The sequence below is a fragment of the Nuphar pumila genome, chromosome 4, assembly GCF_984573655.1.
Source record: "Nuphar pumila chromosome 4, dmNupPumi1.hap1.1, whole genome shotgun sequence".
Taxonomy (NCBI): Eukaryota; Viridiplantae; Streptophyta; class Magnoliopsida; order Nymphaeales; family Nymphaeaceae; genus Nuphar; species Nuphar pumila.
Genome location: NC_143252.1, coordinates 1565645 through 1582006, shown reverse-complemented (window position 1 = coordinate 1582006; position 16362 = coordinate 1565645). Strand labels below are relative to the sequence as shown.

At 39.0% G+C, this 16362-nt stretch overlaps 2 protein-coding genes across 2 annotated transcripts in view; one reads left to right on the top strand and one right to left on the bottom strand.

The window, feature by feature from the left end:
• ATG6 (AUTOPHAGY 6) overlaps window positions 1-4500 on the top strand; it is a 37544-nt gene extending 33044 nt beyond the window's left edge. The window contains exons 7-10 of the mRNA XM_090002230.1: window positions 1126-1211; window positions 2381-2452; window positions 3170-3319; window positions 3996-4500. Of these exons, the coding sequence (XP_089858356.1) occupies window positions 1126-1211; window positions 2381-2452; window positions 3170-3319; window positions 3996-4236 (549 nt within the window). The 3' untranslated portion in view covers window positions 4237-4500. The remainder of the gene's footprint in view (window positions 1-1125; window positions 1212-2380; window positions 2453-3169; window positions 3320-3995) is intronic.
• An 8641-nt stretch (window positions 4501-13141) lies between these two features.
• LOC149839020 (argininosuccinate lyase, chloroplastic-like) overlaps window positions 13142-16362 on the bottom strand; it is a 47815-nt gene continuing 44594 nt past the window's right edge. The window contains exons 5-7 of the mRNA XM_090002231.1: window positions 15139-15430; window positions 14098-14262; window positions 13142-13712 (exon numbers count right to left, since the gene is read on the bottom strand). Of these exons, the coding sequence (XP_089858357.1) occupies window positions 13452-13712; window positions 14098-14262; window positions 15139-15430 (718 nt within the window). The 3' untranslated portion in view covers window positions 13142-13451. The remainder of the gene's footprint in view (window positions 13713-14097; window positions 14263-15138; window positions 15431-16362) is intronic.

Below are 16362 nucleotides of genomic sequence, written 5' to 3'. Positions count from 1 at the left end.
TTCCCACCTAGATGTGGTGGTAGTTACCAAATACTACACCAGTTCCCACACGGGTGACTGCTTCGGTGACCTTCCCAATGCTCTTCTAGTTTTAATTTCAGCTTTTCACCTGCATCCCAAACAGATGCAAGTGATAAATCCCCAGCTGAACCGTTCCACTTATCCCAGATAACTGTCATGAAATGGCACAGAACCCGAGACATAAGAAACTAAAATAACAACATAGATGAAATCAAAATGCATTTGGCTAGATACAATAAACCATGCAAATTAAAGAGAAGAAACAAGATATAAAAAATTAAATATTTTATTGATGTGAAATAAACAAAAATGTACAAGAAAAACCTCACTACAAACACACTCATACACACACCAAAACTACCCATCATTCTCTCACTATTCAAGGCACACACCTACCCATATATATAAGGGAGGAAGAGGGAGAAAAATGAGGGACTAGCCTAACGGCTAGTTGGACCTCTTCCAACGACCTGTTGGGACTAGTCCAATGGCTAGATAGGTCAACATATTTTGACCAAAAACAATAAGAAAAGAACAAAAAATAGTCATTCAAGTAATGACTAGTAAATAAATAAAGTAAAATTCCTATTCTACCCCTAATGGCATACCTCAAGTATACTCAACCTATACAATACCTAGGCTACACTTGATAGGTATACCAAAGATATACCTAGAATACAAAAGGAAATTAAAAAACTATACAAATAAAAGGGATATACCAAGTACACTTAGGTATATTTTGGTATGTAAATGCATACTCAACAATACATATATCTTAACTATAACCATGTGGATTTGCTAAAACCACAAATTTTCAAGATTCCATAACTACATCCTTAGCTGCCACCAACTGGCAGTTTCCAAACAGGGTATAAATGTCTGAGCTGAAGGAGTGTAGACAAAATTTGGATTATCCAAATCTAATGTGGCTCAAACTAAATTAATTTTGATAATGCTTAATCTGGGCTAGTATGGTTTGGTTTTGGGTGGGCACCAAACTTAGATCCATTCTAGTGGGAGACCACTTTTGGAGTGTGGTTGTCATATATCTTTACTGTGGCTGCAGTCTTGACACCTTTGGTATATTTGCTTACTGGGTTGCAGGTGGAATGGGATGAGATAAATGCCGCTTGGGGACAAGCATGCCTCCTACTTCATACAATGGCTCAATATTTTAGGCCAAAGTTCCCGTATCCTGATTTAGATCCATTCAATTGCATCTAAAGTATTGTGTGTGTGTGTAAAGAATGCTTTAGTGGGGATTGTGCGTGATCTCTTGGATCCATAGGTGTCAGTATCTGTTGCAGGAAAAACAATTTCAATCCGCAGCCTTCGTAATACCCTAACTCCTTTATATGAAGTATCTGGGTCTGAATTCACTTTTCTTTCATTTACTGACATATGCAAAATGTAAACCTTATCCCTTCCTTTCCCATGCATCTCTGGATCTCTTTCTTTGTGTTCTCATCCTCAGTCGTTCCATAACTTCCTTTAACATAGTTATTTCTGACAAAATTTCTCACTATTTTCAGTTCTGCCTTTCGATGTTTGTTTTCCTGTTCTCCTGTTTCTTGTACATTCTTGGGTTCCTTGCAAAACACCTGTTTCTTTGACATGCTTGGTTTCCTTGAAAAATGGAGTGTTAACTATTCTTGGTTCTGTTTTCAAGGCATTTTAAGCCTGGACATGTAATGACTGACTTTCAACAACAACAACAGCAACTACGCCTTCATCCCAAAACAATTGGGGTCGGCGACATGAACCAAAAAAGAAAATCATTCTGGGTCTTCCACATGAATCCTTCTCCTCCAATCATTTCTATCCAATGCCATGTCCTCGGTGAGGTTCAAAGCATTCATATCCTTGACAGACAACAGGGGTGCAACTTGTTCTTTTTAGGATAAAAAATTGTACATGCCTTTTGTCATAACTTGTCATATTACCAAGTCTGTATTCATATACTTGAGGGACCTAGAACACCCAAAGTCTTGAGACCTGGTCTCCTGGGTCGGGTAGCAGGCAGGTTTTGACAAGTCCCAGACCTAACCCAGCTTTGTCAGAAATCCTATCTGAGCCTGACTTTTCTGACCCAAATGTCCATCACTAGTTATGTGCACATATCATGCTTGACCCAAATACCATTATTTAAATGGGCTCGTGTCATCTTGGTTAAACGAGGTTTTTGGTCACTTGAATGCTGTTTGATGTAAGCTAATATTTCTGTGTGTTAATGAGGCCTCATCAAAGCACCTCTTTCCTCTCTCTCTCTCTCTCCAATTGTTTGCCATTCACCACCAGCCATAGCTATTTGGTTTCTTCAATTGGATGTTGCTATCTGCCTTAACTACTTTGTTTTCAGATATAAAATCAAGATTCTTCCAATGGGTAGTTACCCACGAATCATGGACAGCAGTAACAACAGATATGAACTGTGAGTAGAAAGTTTTTTTTGTGTGCTTTACTTTCACTTCTTGCCGACTGTAGTTTTTTTTTTTTTAAATGGTCTAATTATTTTTGAGAAATGTTTTCTCAATATGTACGTTTATGCCAAGGCCTCCATGTTTCTGTTGCTGACATTGTCCTTTGTAGCAGTTGCATAATAATTGTTTTTAATGTTTTGGTGTTGAAATTAAATTTCAAATATTAATGAGCATCATGCATCAACTCCTGACTTTTATTCCAATCGTTGGATGCATTTGTGTCTGTTTACATTCCTCTAGAGCTATACTTTGAAACAGCATCACTTACAGGTAATGTTAGAATTTTCTACTTTGTGCAGTTGTAAACAAAGGCATGAGTTTTGACAGAAAGCATTTGTTTTACTGTATTACCGTATTAGTTGTGTGGTGTCCTAGAAGCTCATTTTGAGCCCACTTTATGCATGCTTATCTTTGTAACTTGAAATATGTCTTAATCAGTTTGTTTTTATGGTGATTTTCATATCGAACACTTCTAACTTTCTGAGGTCACTTTAATTCTGAAATTTATTTATGCTTGAATATTTTGGAGGTTTTTAAGGATGATGATCTGGCACTTCTATTTGGTTACATGAACAGCAGTAGTGAATTCAGAATCTTTTTCACAGTATACATTTCAAAATTCCTTTTGTTTTTAATTTTAACTTGTAATGTTTTATCCCTTTTTTTAGGTTTGGTCCAGTAAATTTGTTTTGGAGCACTCGTTATGACAAAGCAATGACTCTCTTCCTGTCCTGCCTGAAGGACTTTGCTGATTTTGCCAATGCCAAGGATCAAGAAAATAATGTTCCACCAGATAAATGCTTCACTCTTCCTTATAAGTGAGCGCCACTTTTTTTTCTGTTTCATTCAGCTGATATATGAACTTAGACAACATTTAGGCTCTATTGGGAAGCCTTGAATCCGAGAGGTGTTCCAGTTTTTGCAACAACTGCTGTTTGGGAGCAGTGCACTATGGTTTCCCCAATGCTCTCTGTTGTTTGGGAGCAGTGATATTGCCAAAGCACTGCATTCGGGACATGGAAACAGTGTTTTCATCACAATGCAAGGTTTCCAAACAGTGATCTAAAACTGGCTCGACAAGGTCCTAAGTATCTGTGTTGCCCACTTGAGGCTCAGTTCCCACTGTTAGGTTTCATGACCCTAGATTTTCAAGCTCTTGGTTGCCATTGTTGGATTTTATCGCACAAGAACCGATGCTGAAAATGTAGGTTCACAGTGCTCTCTATCTATTTAGTACTTCAAACATTTTCTCCTCAGAAGTGAAGTCCACGTTTCTGAGCCCTTCACTGGCACTGCAGATACAAATTCTTTTGCATGCCAATAACTTGAATCACCCAAGAACTTGATTCAGGTGAATTAAGTTCACGGCACATTAATTTCATCCATTATCTGCAGTGGAAATGAAATAGATGAAATATCTCTTGGATTTACAACTATCAGGAGATAACAAGTTTAATTTTAACCAAAATGTTACTGTTGGTGGGATTTTTTCAGGATTGAGAATGACAAAGTCGAGAACCTCACGATCACACAAAGTTTCAACAGGCAGGAGAACTGGACAAAAGCTCTCAAGTATATGCTTTGTGATCTCAAATGGGCTTTATACTGGTTCATTGGCAATACAGGCTTTCAGCCTCTTTCTGCAATGGTTCCTTCTCAGGCTGATATATCTACCATGAACCCCAAGCAGTTAAGATCTGGCAATACTCAGACAAGAACCACATCTACAATCTAAATCTTGCTTTTCCTTATCATTTTTTAACGAGACAAGGAAACCTTAGTCTCAATCAACATCTTGCAGGTTGTTCGACTCCTGCGGCAATACTTTGTATATAGTTTGCTGCTCTTTTCTTTCATTTCGCTTGTTTTTCTAAGCAACACAGAGGTCTGAGACCTCTACCTATAAAGTAGATGTAAAGCATGATATGTGCAACACTTACAAATCTTACCTGAATAGTTGTCAATACATGTTTCTCAGGCAGTGAGCCCTACTTGACAACCTGGTTTCTTCTGATACATATCTTTCATCTTGCTAATGAACATGAACATTTATCAAAACCTTCCAAGCAGCCTGGAAAGATATTGCCGGAGGTAAATGTTTTAACTGATGCTTTTGTTTCTTATCATTTATGTTGAGATGGGATGTAAAATATCTTAATGCTCCACCTTCAATTTTCAGATATAATTTAATGAATATCATCATTTTAATTCGTAATAGCTCCAAGCAGAGAAACTGGCCTCGTGTTAAGTATTTTCAAGCAACATGTTGAGCTGCTTGGCAAGACAAAGGCATGTTGCAAAATTTCCATCTTGAATTTTCAGAGAATGCATCTTTTGTTACTAAAATCAAACTGTTGAATCCTGCAGTTGTCAGCCTCCTCACAAGCAAAGGTAAACCATCCACACTGCTCTAGAAACGGATTTTGCAAATCTCGGATCAGGGTTTTCTTGGCAAGTGAAAATCTCACGTAATATAGAAATTTTGTCTTTTGCGATGATCTCCAGATAATATCAGCCTATATGAGATTCATTTAAGAAATAAAGAAATATTTTGAAAATATAGAAATTTCAAAACATGTTAGCATCACAATCAATCATGACATTTTGAAAATATATTGAGAATTGAAAACGATCATGTTTGCTACTCCGAAAAAAACAAGAATTTACAAAAATGCTCCTAACATTTCGTGTATGTACAATTTTGTCCCTAACATTTCCGAAATTACCTTAAGTGCCTAGGTTAATATCAAACGCCCGCTCAGCTCATGGCATCTGCAATGTGAAAGGACACTTATACCCTTATCTCTTACTTTTTACCCAAAGCATATCTTCGTTTTGCCTTATTTGGCTATGAACCTTGATTAGCAGTGGCACCAGGAATGTCAATGAATCAGATTTTATCCAGTATGCAACTGAATTTGATTCTGTTAGTTGCATTTGGTAATCCAAAACTATATCTGATTATAATTGGATGCTAATGTTGTTTTGATTTTTTGTTACCGAATTCGATAAGTATTTGAATTTGAAGGATATATGAATAGGAAAATGATCGTATTGTATGACTAATTTAATGTGTTTTCTTATAAAACTTATAATTTTTTATATTATCATGTTTAAAATCGCAAATATTTAAATTTAAAAAGATATTTTTACCCTTTGCACATGCAAACTTTTTTCTATATGTGAACTTTTCAAATACGTGACTGTTCTTTGTTCTTATATTTGTATCTCTCTGATTTAACATCGAAAACTTGTGTTTTTACATTCGTTCAAAAGTTGAGACAGTCTTATAACTTTCATGTTTTGAGTTCGAACTGAAAACCCCTCTAAAGATTTTATTTTTGAGTTTCAAAATCAAAATAGAAACATGCTTCATGGACTAAAACAACTGAATAATTGGTAGTTTTAGAAGATGTTTTGTTCCAAAAAATGAAGGATTCTAAAAAAATACAAAAACATAATAAAGAAACTAAACAAAAATAGCTTTTCAGTGATACCTGATTTGTTGAAAAATGATGAAGAGATGCTAAGATACTACCCGACAATGTTCATAGAACTTGAAAAAGTCTTCACAAAATATGAATCTACATAAAATGTGTAGACTTCTTCAAGTCTGTATAAAATATATGCAGATTTGAAAAAGTCCCCATAAAAATATATGACTAGAGAAAGTTCACATAAAATATGTTGCATAAATAAAATATATGCGAATTATAAAATATGTGCTAACTTGAGGAAGTCTGTTTAAAATATATTCTGACGTGAGGAAGTCTACATAAAATATGTGTGAACTTTCATGCATAAAATATATGTAAAGTCTGCATACAATATGTGCGGATTTCCTCTTCATAAAATATGTGTAGGTTTTTTCAAATCTGCATAAAATATGTGTGGACTTCCTCAAGTTTGCATAAAATATATGTGAGGAAGTTTGCATAAATATATGCAAACATCCTTTAAGTCTGCATATATTTTTATGCAAACTTTTTTAAGTCTGCATGTATTTTATGCGGACTTTCTCAAGTTTTATGAACGTTGTCGGGATTGTATCTCAATATCTTTTCATCATTTTTTAGCAAATCAGGTATCGTTGAAAATGTATTTTTGTCTAGTTTTTTTGTTATTTTTTGTGTTTTTTTCTAAATCCTTGATTTTTTGGGTAGAAACGTCCTTTTAAACTATCCATTATTCGGTTGTTTCAGTTACATGGTGCTGAAAATTTTATCTTTCAGAAAACGTTTTTCTTCAATTGCTTATCAGATCAAGGTGATCTTAGTGGCATTGAAAAGCTAACAGCCTGATCTATCTCTGTTCTTTTTGTTCTTTTTTTAGATTTTTGATGCAAGTGTTCGAAAAGTAACGTAGAACAAATGCAGTCACTTTTATTCATATCTTGTTTTAGGAACTCATAAACGTAAACTTTAGAGGGGTTTTTGGTTTTGACTCAAAACAGAAAAGTTATAAGCTTATGTCTCAACTTTTCAACAACTCTAAAAATGTAAGTTTTCAATGTAGAATCGGAAAAATACATATATGAGAGAAAATAGTTACATGTTTGAGAGAAAATTTGCATATATTTAGGAAGTTCGCATGTATGAAGGGTAAAAAGGATTTTTCAAAATCGGATATTAATGATTTTAGACATGAAAAGAATAGTGGAAATTTTAAAGATTTTTGAGAAATGCATCATTTTTGCAGTCCAGTAGGATTATTTTTCGTATATGAATCTGTTCACATTTTAGAAAGTGCATTTGATAAGAGCTTTTTACCATCCAAACCTAAATTCAAATTCTAATTTGTTTAACTAACATCCGATTAGTTGGATATGGTATTCACTACATCCGATCCTATTCCAAGCGTTTACAATCCTCAAATAGTGCCGACCGAGGAAGGGTATTGTCGATGAGGAACCAATGCCAGCTGATGAATTGCCTCGGCCGGGGAAGGGGTATTGTCAACGAGGAACCAGTGCCAGCCGATGAAGAATCAACAAAAGTAGCAAAAATTCTTCTCTCTCTCATTTCCCTTGCACCATTTTTGTGCTCCAAGATAGTCCTGGGGACTGGTTCTACGGATTGAAATTAGATTGTAACTTGCTAATTGACATAAAAAGAGAAAACTTGCAAAACTTGCCACGGTCACTTCCAACTCTGAAAAATTGCAATCACCAACCAAAAGAAACTAGATATTTTTTTCATGAGGAATGAAGAAACCACCTTCGGGTTCAAAGACCTAGTGTTGTGTCACTTAGTAGACACACAACGATTATGCTATGGATCGGGAGGTTGTTCACATCACAGTTGCACAGAAGAGCCACCCAGCAACAACGCGGTAGTGGCAGCGAACATGTGACATGCGCACAACACACTGCAGCAGCCGATGTGTAGTAGAACAAGTGCGGGCTTCGGCTAGCTGAAACTGCCGGAAAATGGCTGAACCTCTCTAGTACACCCGAGTGGGATTCCAAGATGATCTTAAGGGCTAGCTTCTGAAAAAAATTGGACTCGAACGCACTAGCCATTTTGAGATACGCGATCGGGGAGGTATTTGTTCAGCTCGTGCACAGGGCGAATAGAGCACCCTAAAAAATGGTGTGCAAACGACCTAAAAAATGGGCGAATCCCCCACACAACCCTATGTTCGATTGAAAGCTCATAGGAAGGGCTGTCTACTGGCCGACTTGCAGGAGGAAGACACGAGTGAATCACGCGCAATGCGGTTGGGAAGAGGCACGTTGGTTGAACCTCACGCACAGGGGAGCTGCTTAGACGTGTTGCGAGAAATATGCTCCGAACCATTCAATGGAAATCACTACAATCTCCCACATGACCTGTAACGACCCGATCCGGGGCCTCTCAAGCCCGGGTTCGTGGACGTTAGTTCCCAGAGGGAAATTACTCAATAATCTCAAAAATAGCTCAAAATTGTGCCAGAATTTTTTTTATTCAATACTTGAAGGTCCATACATCCATTTACAATATCATAACCATCCAAAGACAAAAAGCAAAATAAAAAGTATAGGAAAACCATACTTCTGATGTGGCAGAGTCGTACTAAGCCCTGTGAGTGGTGGCAGCAGTCCCTGAACCTACAGTTGCAACCAAAAGAAGAGGGTGAGTCTACAACCCAGTAAGATTCCATTTACAAATAGACACGATCGTTGCAACTGTAGTGAGCTCTAAGCTCCTAGTCTTAGTTTAGTTTGCTACTTATGCACACGTGTTAGTTATGAGTTTTACCCCCTTTACTACATCTCTATTATCATTTTCAAACAACTCTTCTACTCTAATCGACTATTCCGGACATAGCCTCCTCGGGCGTAGCAACCTATGTAGACAACTCAGAGTCTACAATGTTGGCCAGCCTTATGAACCACTCACAAACAACGTAGTCCAAACCGACCCAGACTACGGACACAGGTGCTGCAGCAGCTCGTCGGTTGCAAGTCGAGAGCGAAGGGACTCAAACGGTAGCTAGCCGAAGAGCCAGGGTGGCTATACCTGCCCCCAAGGTGTCTCAAGGAGCTATACCTGCCCCCAAGGTTTTGTGGTTCATGCTACGTCCTACATGTGTCTAGTGGGCAATGTTTTAACCCCTAAAGGTCACCTAGAAACGTCTGAGATATTCCCAGGTTACTCACGATGTACACACCTCAACATTACCCTAAACCATGCCTCCTAGTAGAGTTCCCATCACATACCGGGTGGTCATCCTATAGACAATTTTTACTCAACATTCACATCTTGAATTTAGTGTGTTATACAATCCTCAATGTATATCCACTAATTACTTTTAACATATGTTTACATGTCTGAACTGTTAAGGATGGCAACCCACCACAGATTAATTCACGACACTTATAATGCCCCTCCCAAGGCATAAGCATGACATTTTCCAAGGTAATACCTACCCTGAGACTCTGGAACTCTACCCTCAATTTTCACATAACACATCAATCTCATACATGCAATCATGTCATGCCACTTTTATTTCATAACTCAGAAACTATGCATGATCAGGTTTAAGCATCACACTTGAACTTTATAGATTTCTAGGCATGCAAAACAGTGTCTCTTTACAATAAACAAAACTAGCATACTTGAAGCACATAGAATCATATATAAAGATGCCTAAACTAATTAGCATGTGTTTTAATCAACTAAGAAGGAATTTACAAATGTTCACTTACATGGAATGCTTAAATTCCAATTGCAACCCTTGATCTGAAAACAACGAATACCTCGTATCATCAAAATTATCAAAACACCCTTAAACTTAATTGTCAAACTCTGACTTCATTTTTCAGAGTTTGTTCACACATCCCCTACTAATAGATTCTACCCAAGCAGTAGAATCTATGGATTCAAGAATCACATGGATCTGACTTCGGGGCACTCAGTTATGCTTTGTAGACGTATCAAGGGCAAAATGGTCTTGTTGCTCTTTCAATGACTTCTATGTCATCTTTACTTCATGTTATTTTAAGATCCACATCCATAATAGAATTTGACCACTTAGGTCATCAACTCAACTATGATTTGGATCATGGATTCGGTATTCTTGATCCAAACCTACTTAAAAAGGAGTTGTCTGGATCTAAATTAGGTCGTCTAATCGAATCCATTTGAGTTTTAGGTCCAAACTGAGATCCAAACCCGAATCCAATTTGAAATGGAAAAATCGAGTCTTTGCTACTTTGATTTTTCCACAGCACTCTATAAATCAATCCCACACGCATCTGATTTGTCTTGGTCTAGACTTAGTCGGTCTGACCCATATTGGGTCCACCTTTGGTCTGAGCCGAAACGGTCCACCATTACAAACCCGACTCGGTCCGTATAGACTAATACGGTCTGTTGTCACAACGCACCTATCCACTTCATCATTTTTTTTTCTCTGCAACAGTTCCGACAACATCATTGTTGTCAAACTGTTGCAACCTCTGTAGATGGGCCGATGCCTACGGTGATGAGGGTAGCGGCCAGACCTCCTGCCTCCTTGCGGCAGTTGGTCCTCCTTTCCCCGTTTTCGTCATCAGTGGGTGACAACAGCAGAGGGAAAATCCCTCTATCACTCTTCTTCTATTGAAATGCAGGGACAAGGTTCTCCCTATCCCTGTTTTGCTACAACTCGCCGGCAACCGTGAGGTTGCCGGCGACCCCCATGTTTAAACCACCAACGAAAGGCAACAATAGAGGGGAAACCCCTCTGTCGTTCTCTTCTATCGCAAGGCAGGGACAAGGTTCTCCCTGTCCCTATTTTGTTGCAACTCACCGGCAACTGTGAGGTTGCCGGCGACCCCCCTGCATTCAAACAACCCACAAGAGAGAGAGACTTACCTGACGGCGACCGGCGGTGGCTGCAACACCTCCTCCCGATTCTCCCTACACGCTCCCTCTCTGCTCCTCTGGTGATCGAATGGGGAAATGAGAGGAGCCCCCCCCCCCCCCCCATGGCTTTTATAGCCATGGGGGTTGCTCGGTTACCCCCTCCCACCTTCTGTATTAAATGGGGGCAGCCCGCTTCCTCTCCCACGATCTGATTCGTGGAAGAGGAAGGGGCGTCGCCCCCTTCTCCTTCCGTAACCCCCCCACGATGGGGAGAGCGTTACATGACCCCAAGTCGGTTCTGGAGCACACTGAGAGGGCTCACTACTGGTCAATTTTCAAGCGAAGCACTAGCAAATTTTGAGAAATGCTGTTGTGTAAGTGGCTGGCTGGAGCTCTCAGTAGCGTAGAAACCAGACCTCTTGCCAGTAAACACAAAGAATCTTCAGAATTCCCCTCCCACACCTTTTGTGGATGGAAAGGGAATTTAGTTTGTGATTGAATGGCACAAACCCACGAGATGATTTTTTAGTAGAGCTTCAACAAAGAGCTGGGTTGCGCAGATCTGTAGCAATGGAGTACCAGATTGGCTTGCTCATGAAATTCCTCACATAATCTGATGCTTCCCTCATGCTCAATGAGAGGTAGAAAGCTTGGGACACAAACTCTGTTGTTGGAAATGGTTGGAAATGGAGCAAGGGCTTTGCTAATGATGGGGCTGGACCAAGCTAGCACACGAGTGATTGGCTCTCATGTAGCAATCGAAGAACCGTGCATCATTAGGTCTGCCACAAGGGTGCTCACTACCTCGAAAACCGAGAGATGAAGGATGGAAAATGGGGAGAGGTGGTTGGGACAAGGAGAATGAGTTTTGGTCTAGCTAATTCCCAACCTTCATTAGCATAATTCTTCGATGAAAAATACAATTGAAAGAACCACTTAGGCACTAACAACAAAAACACCTAAGCATCAAGCCCTCAAAAACCCAAAACAAAACAAAAAGAAGTAAATCTCAAGGCTGAATTCCTTTTGGGGACTCAAAGCTGAGCCAAGCTTGGGCATGCTAACGGGTACTTCTCCATGTGGGTTTGCACCAATTCCATCATCACCTTGCCCTCCTGTGCAATCAACCAAGGCAGTTTCCAAACATTCCAGCCGTGCCAATTGCCTTGGTGTACAGTCCACATTTCTTTAGTCGTAGGTACTCTAAATGAATTGCTTTGCTGATCAACCTGCTCCTTGGTAAGAATGTACTTTATTGAGCAGGCTCACTGAATCCTGCTGAAAAGGGAAGTTAACTGCTGCCATGCTTCTTTGCTCTATGAACTACTGGATACCGTATTATCACTTATGCTTGCAATTCATCATATATGATTAGCTGAACTGAAATAATCCGCTGCAACATCTCATCTCATTTAGCCCGTGTACTTCATCTAGTCTCAACAATTTTAGGTTGCTCGCTGGACTGTTTACTACTCGTGGCTGCAACGGATTCATTGTTAATAGCACTAGACTCTTCCCCCATGTGCTGCATTTTTTGTGCATCCTTCTTATGTATTACATCTTTAATTTTCTAGGTGCAGCTTTGCCAGCCGCTAAGTTCCCATCTCTCGTATGTCCTGTTGTCACCGGCTATAACTCGGCTGGGTGCAGAAAATTTTTCAAATAGAAAAAAATATGATTACCTATTTGAGTTGAAACAAACGCTGAACCAAGAACATTTGTTACAGAACAGACAGAATACTGTTCTACCATTCTGCCCAATCTTGGACAAGCAATCAACCACACCCATCTGCTTTTCACATTCCGTGAATAGCCTGAAATACAATCAGAGCTCCTTTGGATACCGTTGATCTCAAGATGAACATCTAACCCTGTATGGATGAGAAGCCTATCACTTGAATGGGCCCCAATTTTTTCCCAATGTCTTTCGGATGAACAGCATCTAGATCGTTTAAAATGAACGGCTCACAATGAGCCTTATTCATTGTTTGATGGGTGGTGTTCACTTTAAGATGAACTACACCTCAGAGGTGCCTCTGACCTGATCCTAGGCATTTGATGTAGGACCGTTTACAAGAGAAAACACTTTTTTTCCTTCACCTACTATAAGAAATAATTTGATGTGCTGGAGGCTCTCAAATATTAAGTAGACAAGGCAGGATAAAAGAGTAGAAAACTTCCCCAGCTTGCCTTTCGGAAGAAAGAAAAGTACAAATCTTGGTATCCCACGCAGTGAATAGTTGTGTCAAAACTTGGTCTAAACCAGAGAGAGAGAGAGAGAGAGACTGATGCAATTGAGTAGGAAGGAATGATCATCAAATAAAATATCTTCTTAGTAGCTGATGCATAGAGCATAAATGGCCAAGTCCACTCACACATTTCAACAATGCACAATTTTCTTCCTCGCCTTCGGTGGTAAACTTATTCTCACATCCCTCCCCTAAATCATAAAATCCTGATACTCTTTGAGAAACTTCATTTTCTGTTCTGTCTAGTATCCCTCACAGACGTAGTTGAAACAATACCATAACAGAAACTCAGCTCTAAGTGGAGATGCTGCAGAAATAACTTAGCACGTTCTTAACAAAGAAACACTCATCTTCATTTTAGTAGACATCCTTTACTGCGAACTTTTGCTTATGTTGAATTTTTCACACCAGAAGCTCATCTGCTCAGCCACACAGCTCATACCAGTTGAACCATATGAAGAAAACTTCTTAATACAGTTCTCAACACCGAGAAACTCATAAACATCCTTCTCAAACACAGGATCTATGCTTTTCAGTTCCTCAAGGGATAGCTCTGACAGCTCACATCCTTTAGAGTGCGCAAATCCAACTGTTCTTCCAACTATGTCATGGGATGTCCGAAAGGGTACACCCTGTAAGAAATCAGAGAGAAGTCAAATGAGTGAAGCCCAATAGTTTACATGCATTGAGTGAAGTAAAACACATGGACAGACTTTCTTGCTTGGATACCACTACGGACAGAAGATTCAGATAGTATGAGTTGCCATAGGTTTGGAAAAACTTATATATGGCAATATCATGATACCGACTATTGTTCTATGCGGCAAAGCAAAGTTTTAGATGGCCACTGCAGGCCAGTGAAAGCAAAGCATGAGAAAAGGTAAAAGGTACATACTGTATCAATCCCACATTAATCTGTGACCATGACCCACGACAAAGATAAGAACAAGAATTTTGTAAAGAACCAAGCTTCTATCATCCAAAAAAAAAAAAAGAACAAGTTTCTCACAGGATTACCTTCTTCACGAGATAATCAGCAAGTGTTGTGGCATCAAGATGGCCAGCAGGCAATGCACGAATTATCCTCTGGCGGTTGAACGTAATATTTTGAGCAAACTCCGTTGTAACCTCAAGCATTCCAGTAATTGTCTTGACACTGTCGAATAAAGGCTCCTTATCTTCCTGTTTCATATCAAGAAAACTGTTTTAACAGTGCAGACTTTTGAACCCACCACTTTCAAGTAACTTAGAGTTCAAACCACTAAAATCATTCTAACAGCTGCAAGAATGGATGAATGTGAATGAACCCATGAACTCCTGAAAATAGACATCAGTCGTCCATTTTGGACTTGGATAAAATGTAATCCTCCTGAACCAATTGGTCCTAGCCCCAGTTACATGCCTTTAAGTTGCATCATGTAGGTCCCACCTTTACTACCAAACAGTGCAAGCAATTTTTCTTTCAGAATTAGCAGCAGTCATGGCGCTCAACTTACATCCCATGCCTGAGTTAAAAATCTAGTTAACCAACCATCAGGTGGCTCTCCACCACTTGGTCTGGTTAACATACTGCGAATCAAATTAATCAATTTGAAGCTAGGATGAGATGGGTTTAGGAGAGTCACTACGAAAAACTAATTATTGTGAACTTTGACCTCCCAAAGATAACTGCCTCAGAATTGAATGGTCAAACCACATGGGTGGCTCAAGTTGCGACTCAGAAGAACAATTCAAGTATGGGATGCAGACTGCTTTGACACAAGAATGGCATGACGAGACTTGAGAATCAGATTTGAGACTGGCATGACAAACATTTAGATCCAGAAAAACTCCGGTTCAATCTGCATGAATCTCAGCCAGTCATCCTCGTATTTTCTCAGTAATGTATAAACCAAGTCAAGGTGAAGCCACTCAACAAAAATGTCTTTGAGCACTAACTTAACAGCCGATACAACTTCCATGCAACACTATGATTGGATAAATTTCAGAGACCAGACTTTCAAAACAAAAGTCACTCGAGTATGAGACCAAGTCAATTCATAAAAGAAATTTGAGCACCTGTAAATCGCGATTATAAGCTTGTGGGAGGCCCTTGCACAGTACAAGCAAAGTGGTAAGATCACCTATGACCCTAGCAGACTTCCCACGAACAAGTTCCATTGGGTCTGGGTTCTTCTTTTGAGGCATTATGCTGCTGCCAGTAGACACTGAGTCACTTGGAGTCAGGAACCCAAACTCCTCCGATGCCCACAGAACCCATTCTTCACCAAGTCGAGAAAGATGGACAGCGATGATGGCATTAGCTGACAGAAGCTCTATTACAAAATCTCGATCTGAGACTGCATCAATACTACAGATAGATAGATCAATAAATCACGTTAAATTGAAAACCAAAACAGAGAACTAAAACTAAAATAAACAATCATATCCACAACATTCCAGAGGAACAGTGTGGGTGAAGAATTTTATGTAACTAGTACTTGAACCAGAAAACTCTGATTTAACAAGGGCTGCTGTCTTTGGTCTTAAATAATGTTAACTTCAAAAAGCTATGCAACCTAATCAGGTCAAATTGTCTGGGCTAAACCTAGCAATCTTATATATCAGTTCACCCTAATTTGGACACATTCCAATCCCATTACACTTATGGTTTGATAACTTTCTGTGCAACTAAACCATATACAAAGACCTGTTTTTTTTCACACGCATGGATTACACACATTTAATGATACCTGAATCAATAGAAGGCCTCTTATCCAACAGGTTTGAAAATGTGTTTGTTGACATTAAGACATCATGACAATGATGAAAAAGTGTTTGTGTTTGGTGCTCACAATGGAAGTAAAATTAAACTGCTCCATTCATTCATCAAACTTAGTAGTATAACAAGTAAAAATTGGATAGCTGCTACTAAATTCCACTTTGGAAAATTATGTTGTGAATAAATTCATCATGAGTAGGTTGATTATAAAGTTTCTGTCTCACTAGCACCATATTAAAATTTTAACAACACAGGGTTTACACGCAAGAACAAGGAATGGCCAGCTCTCTATTCTCTGTCATAACCTAGGAAAATACATAGAAACAAAGTTGCTACCATGACGGGAAGATGACAAGGACTTGATCACCGTGCCAATTATGATTATGAATAGTGTTATCTTTGATGGGAGAAAAATTTGATGTAGCCATATTATGATAGAAAATAAGCTGCAATTCTTCAGTAGACTTGCAACAACATCAAAATGCCTGAGATTTTTTATGTACATATTCAGAACCAGAAGG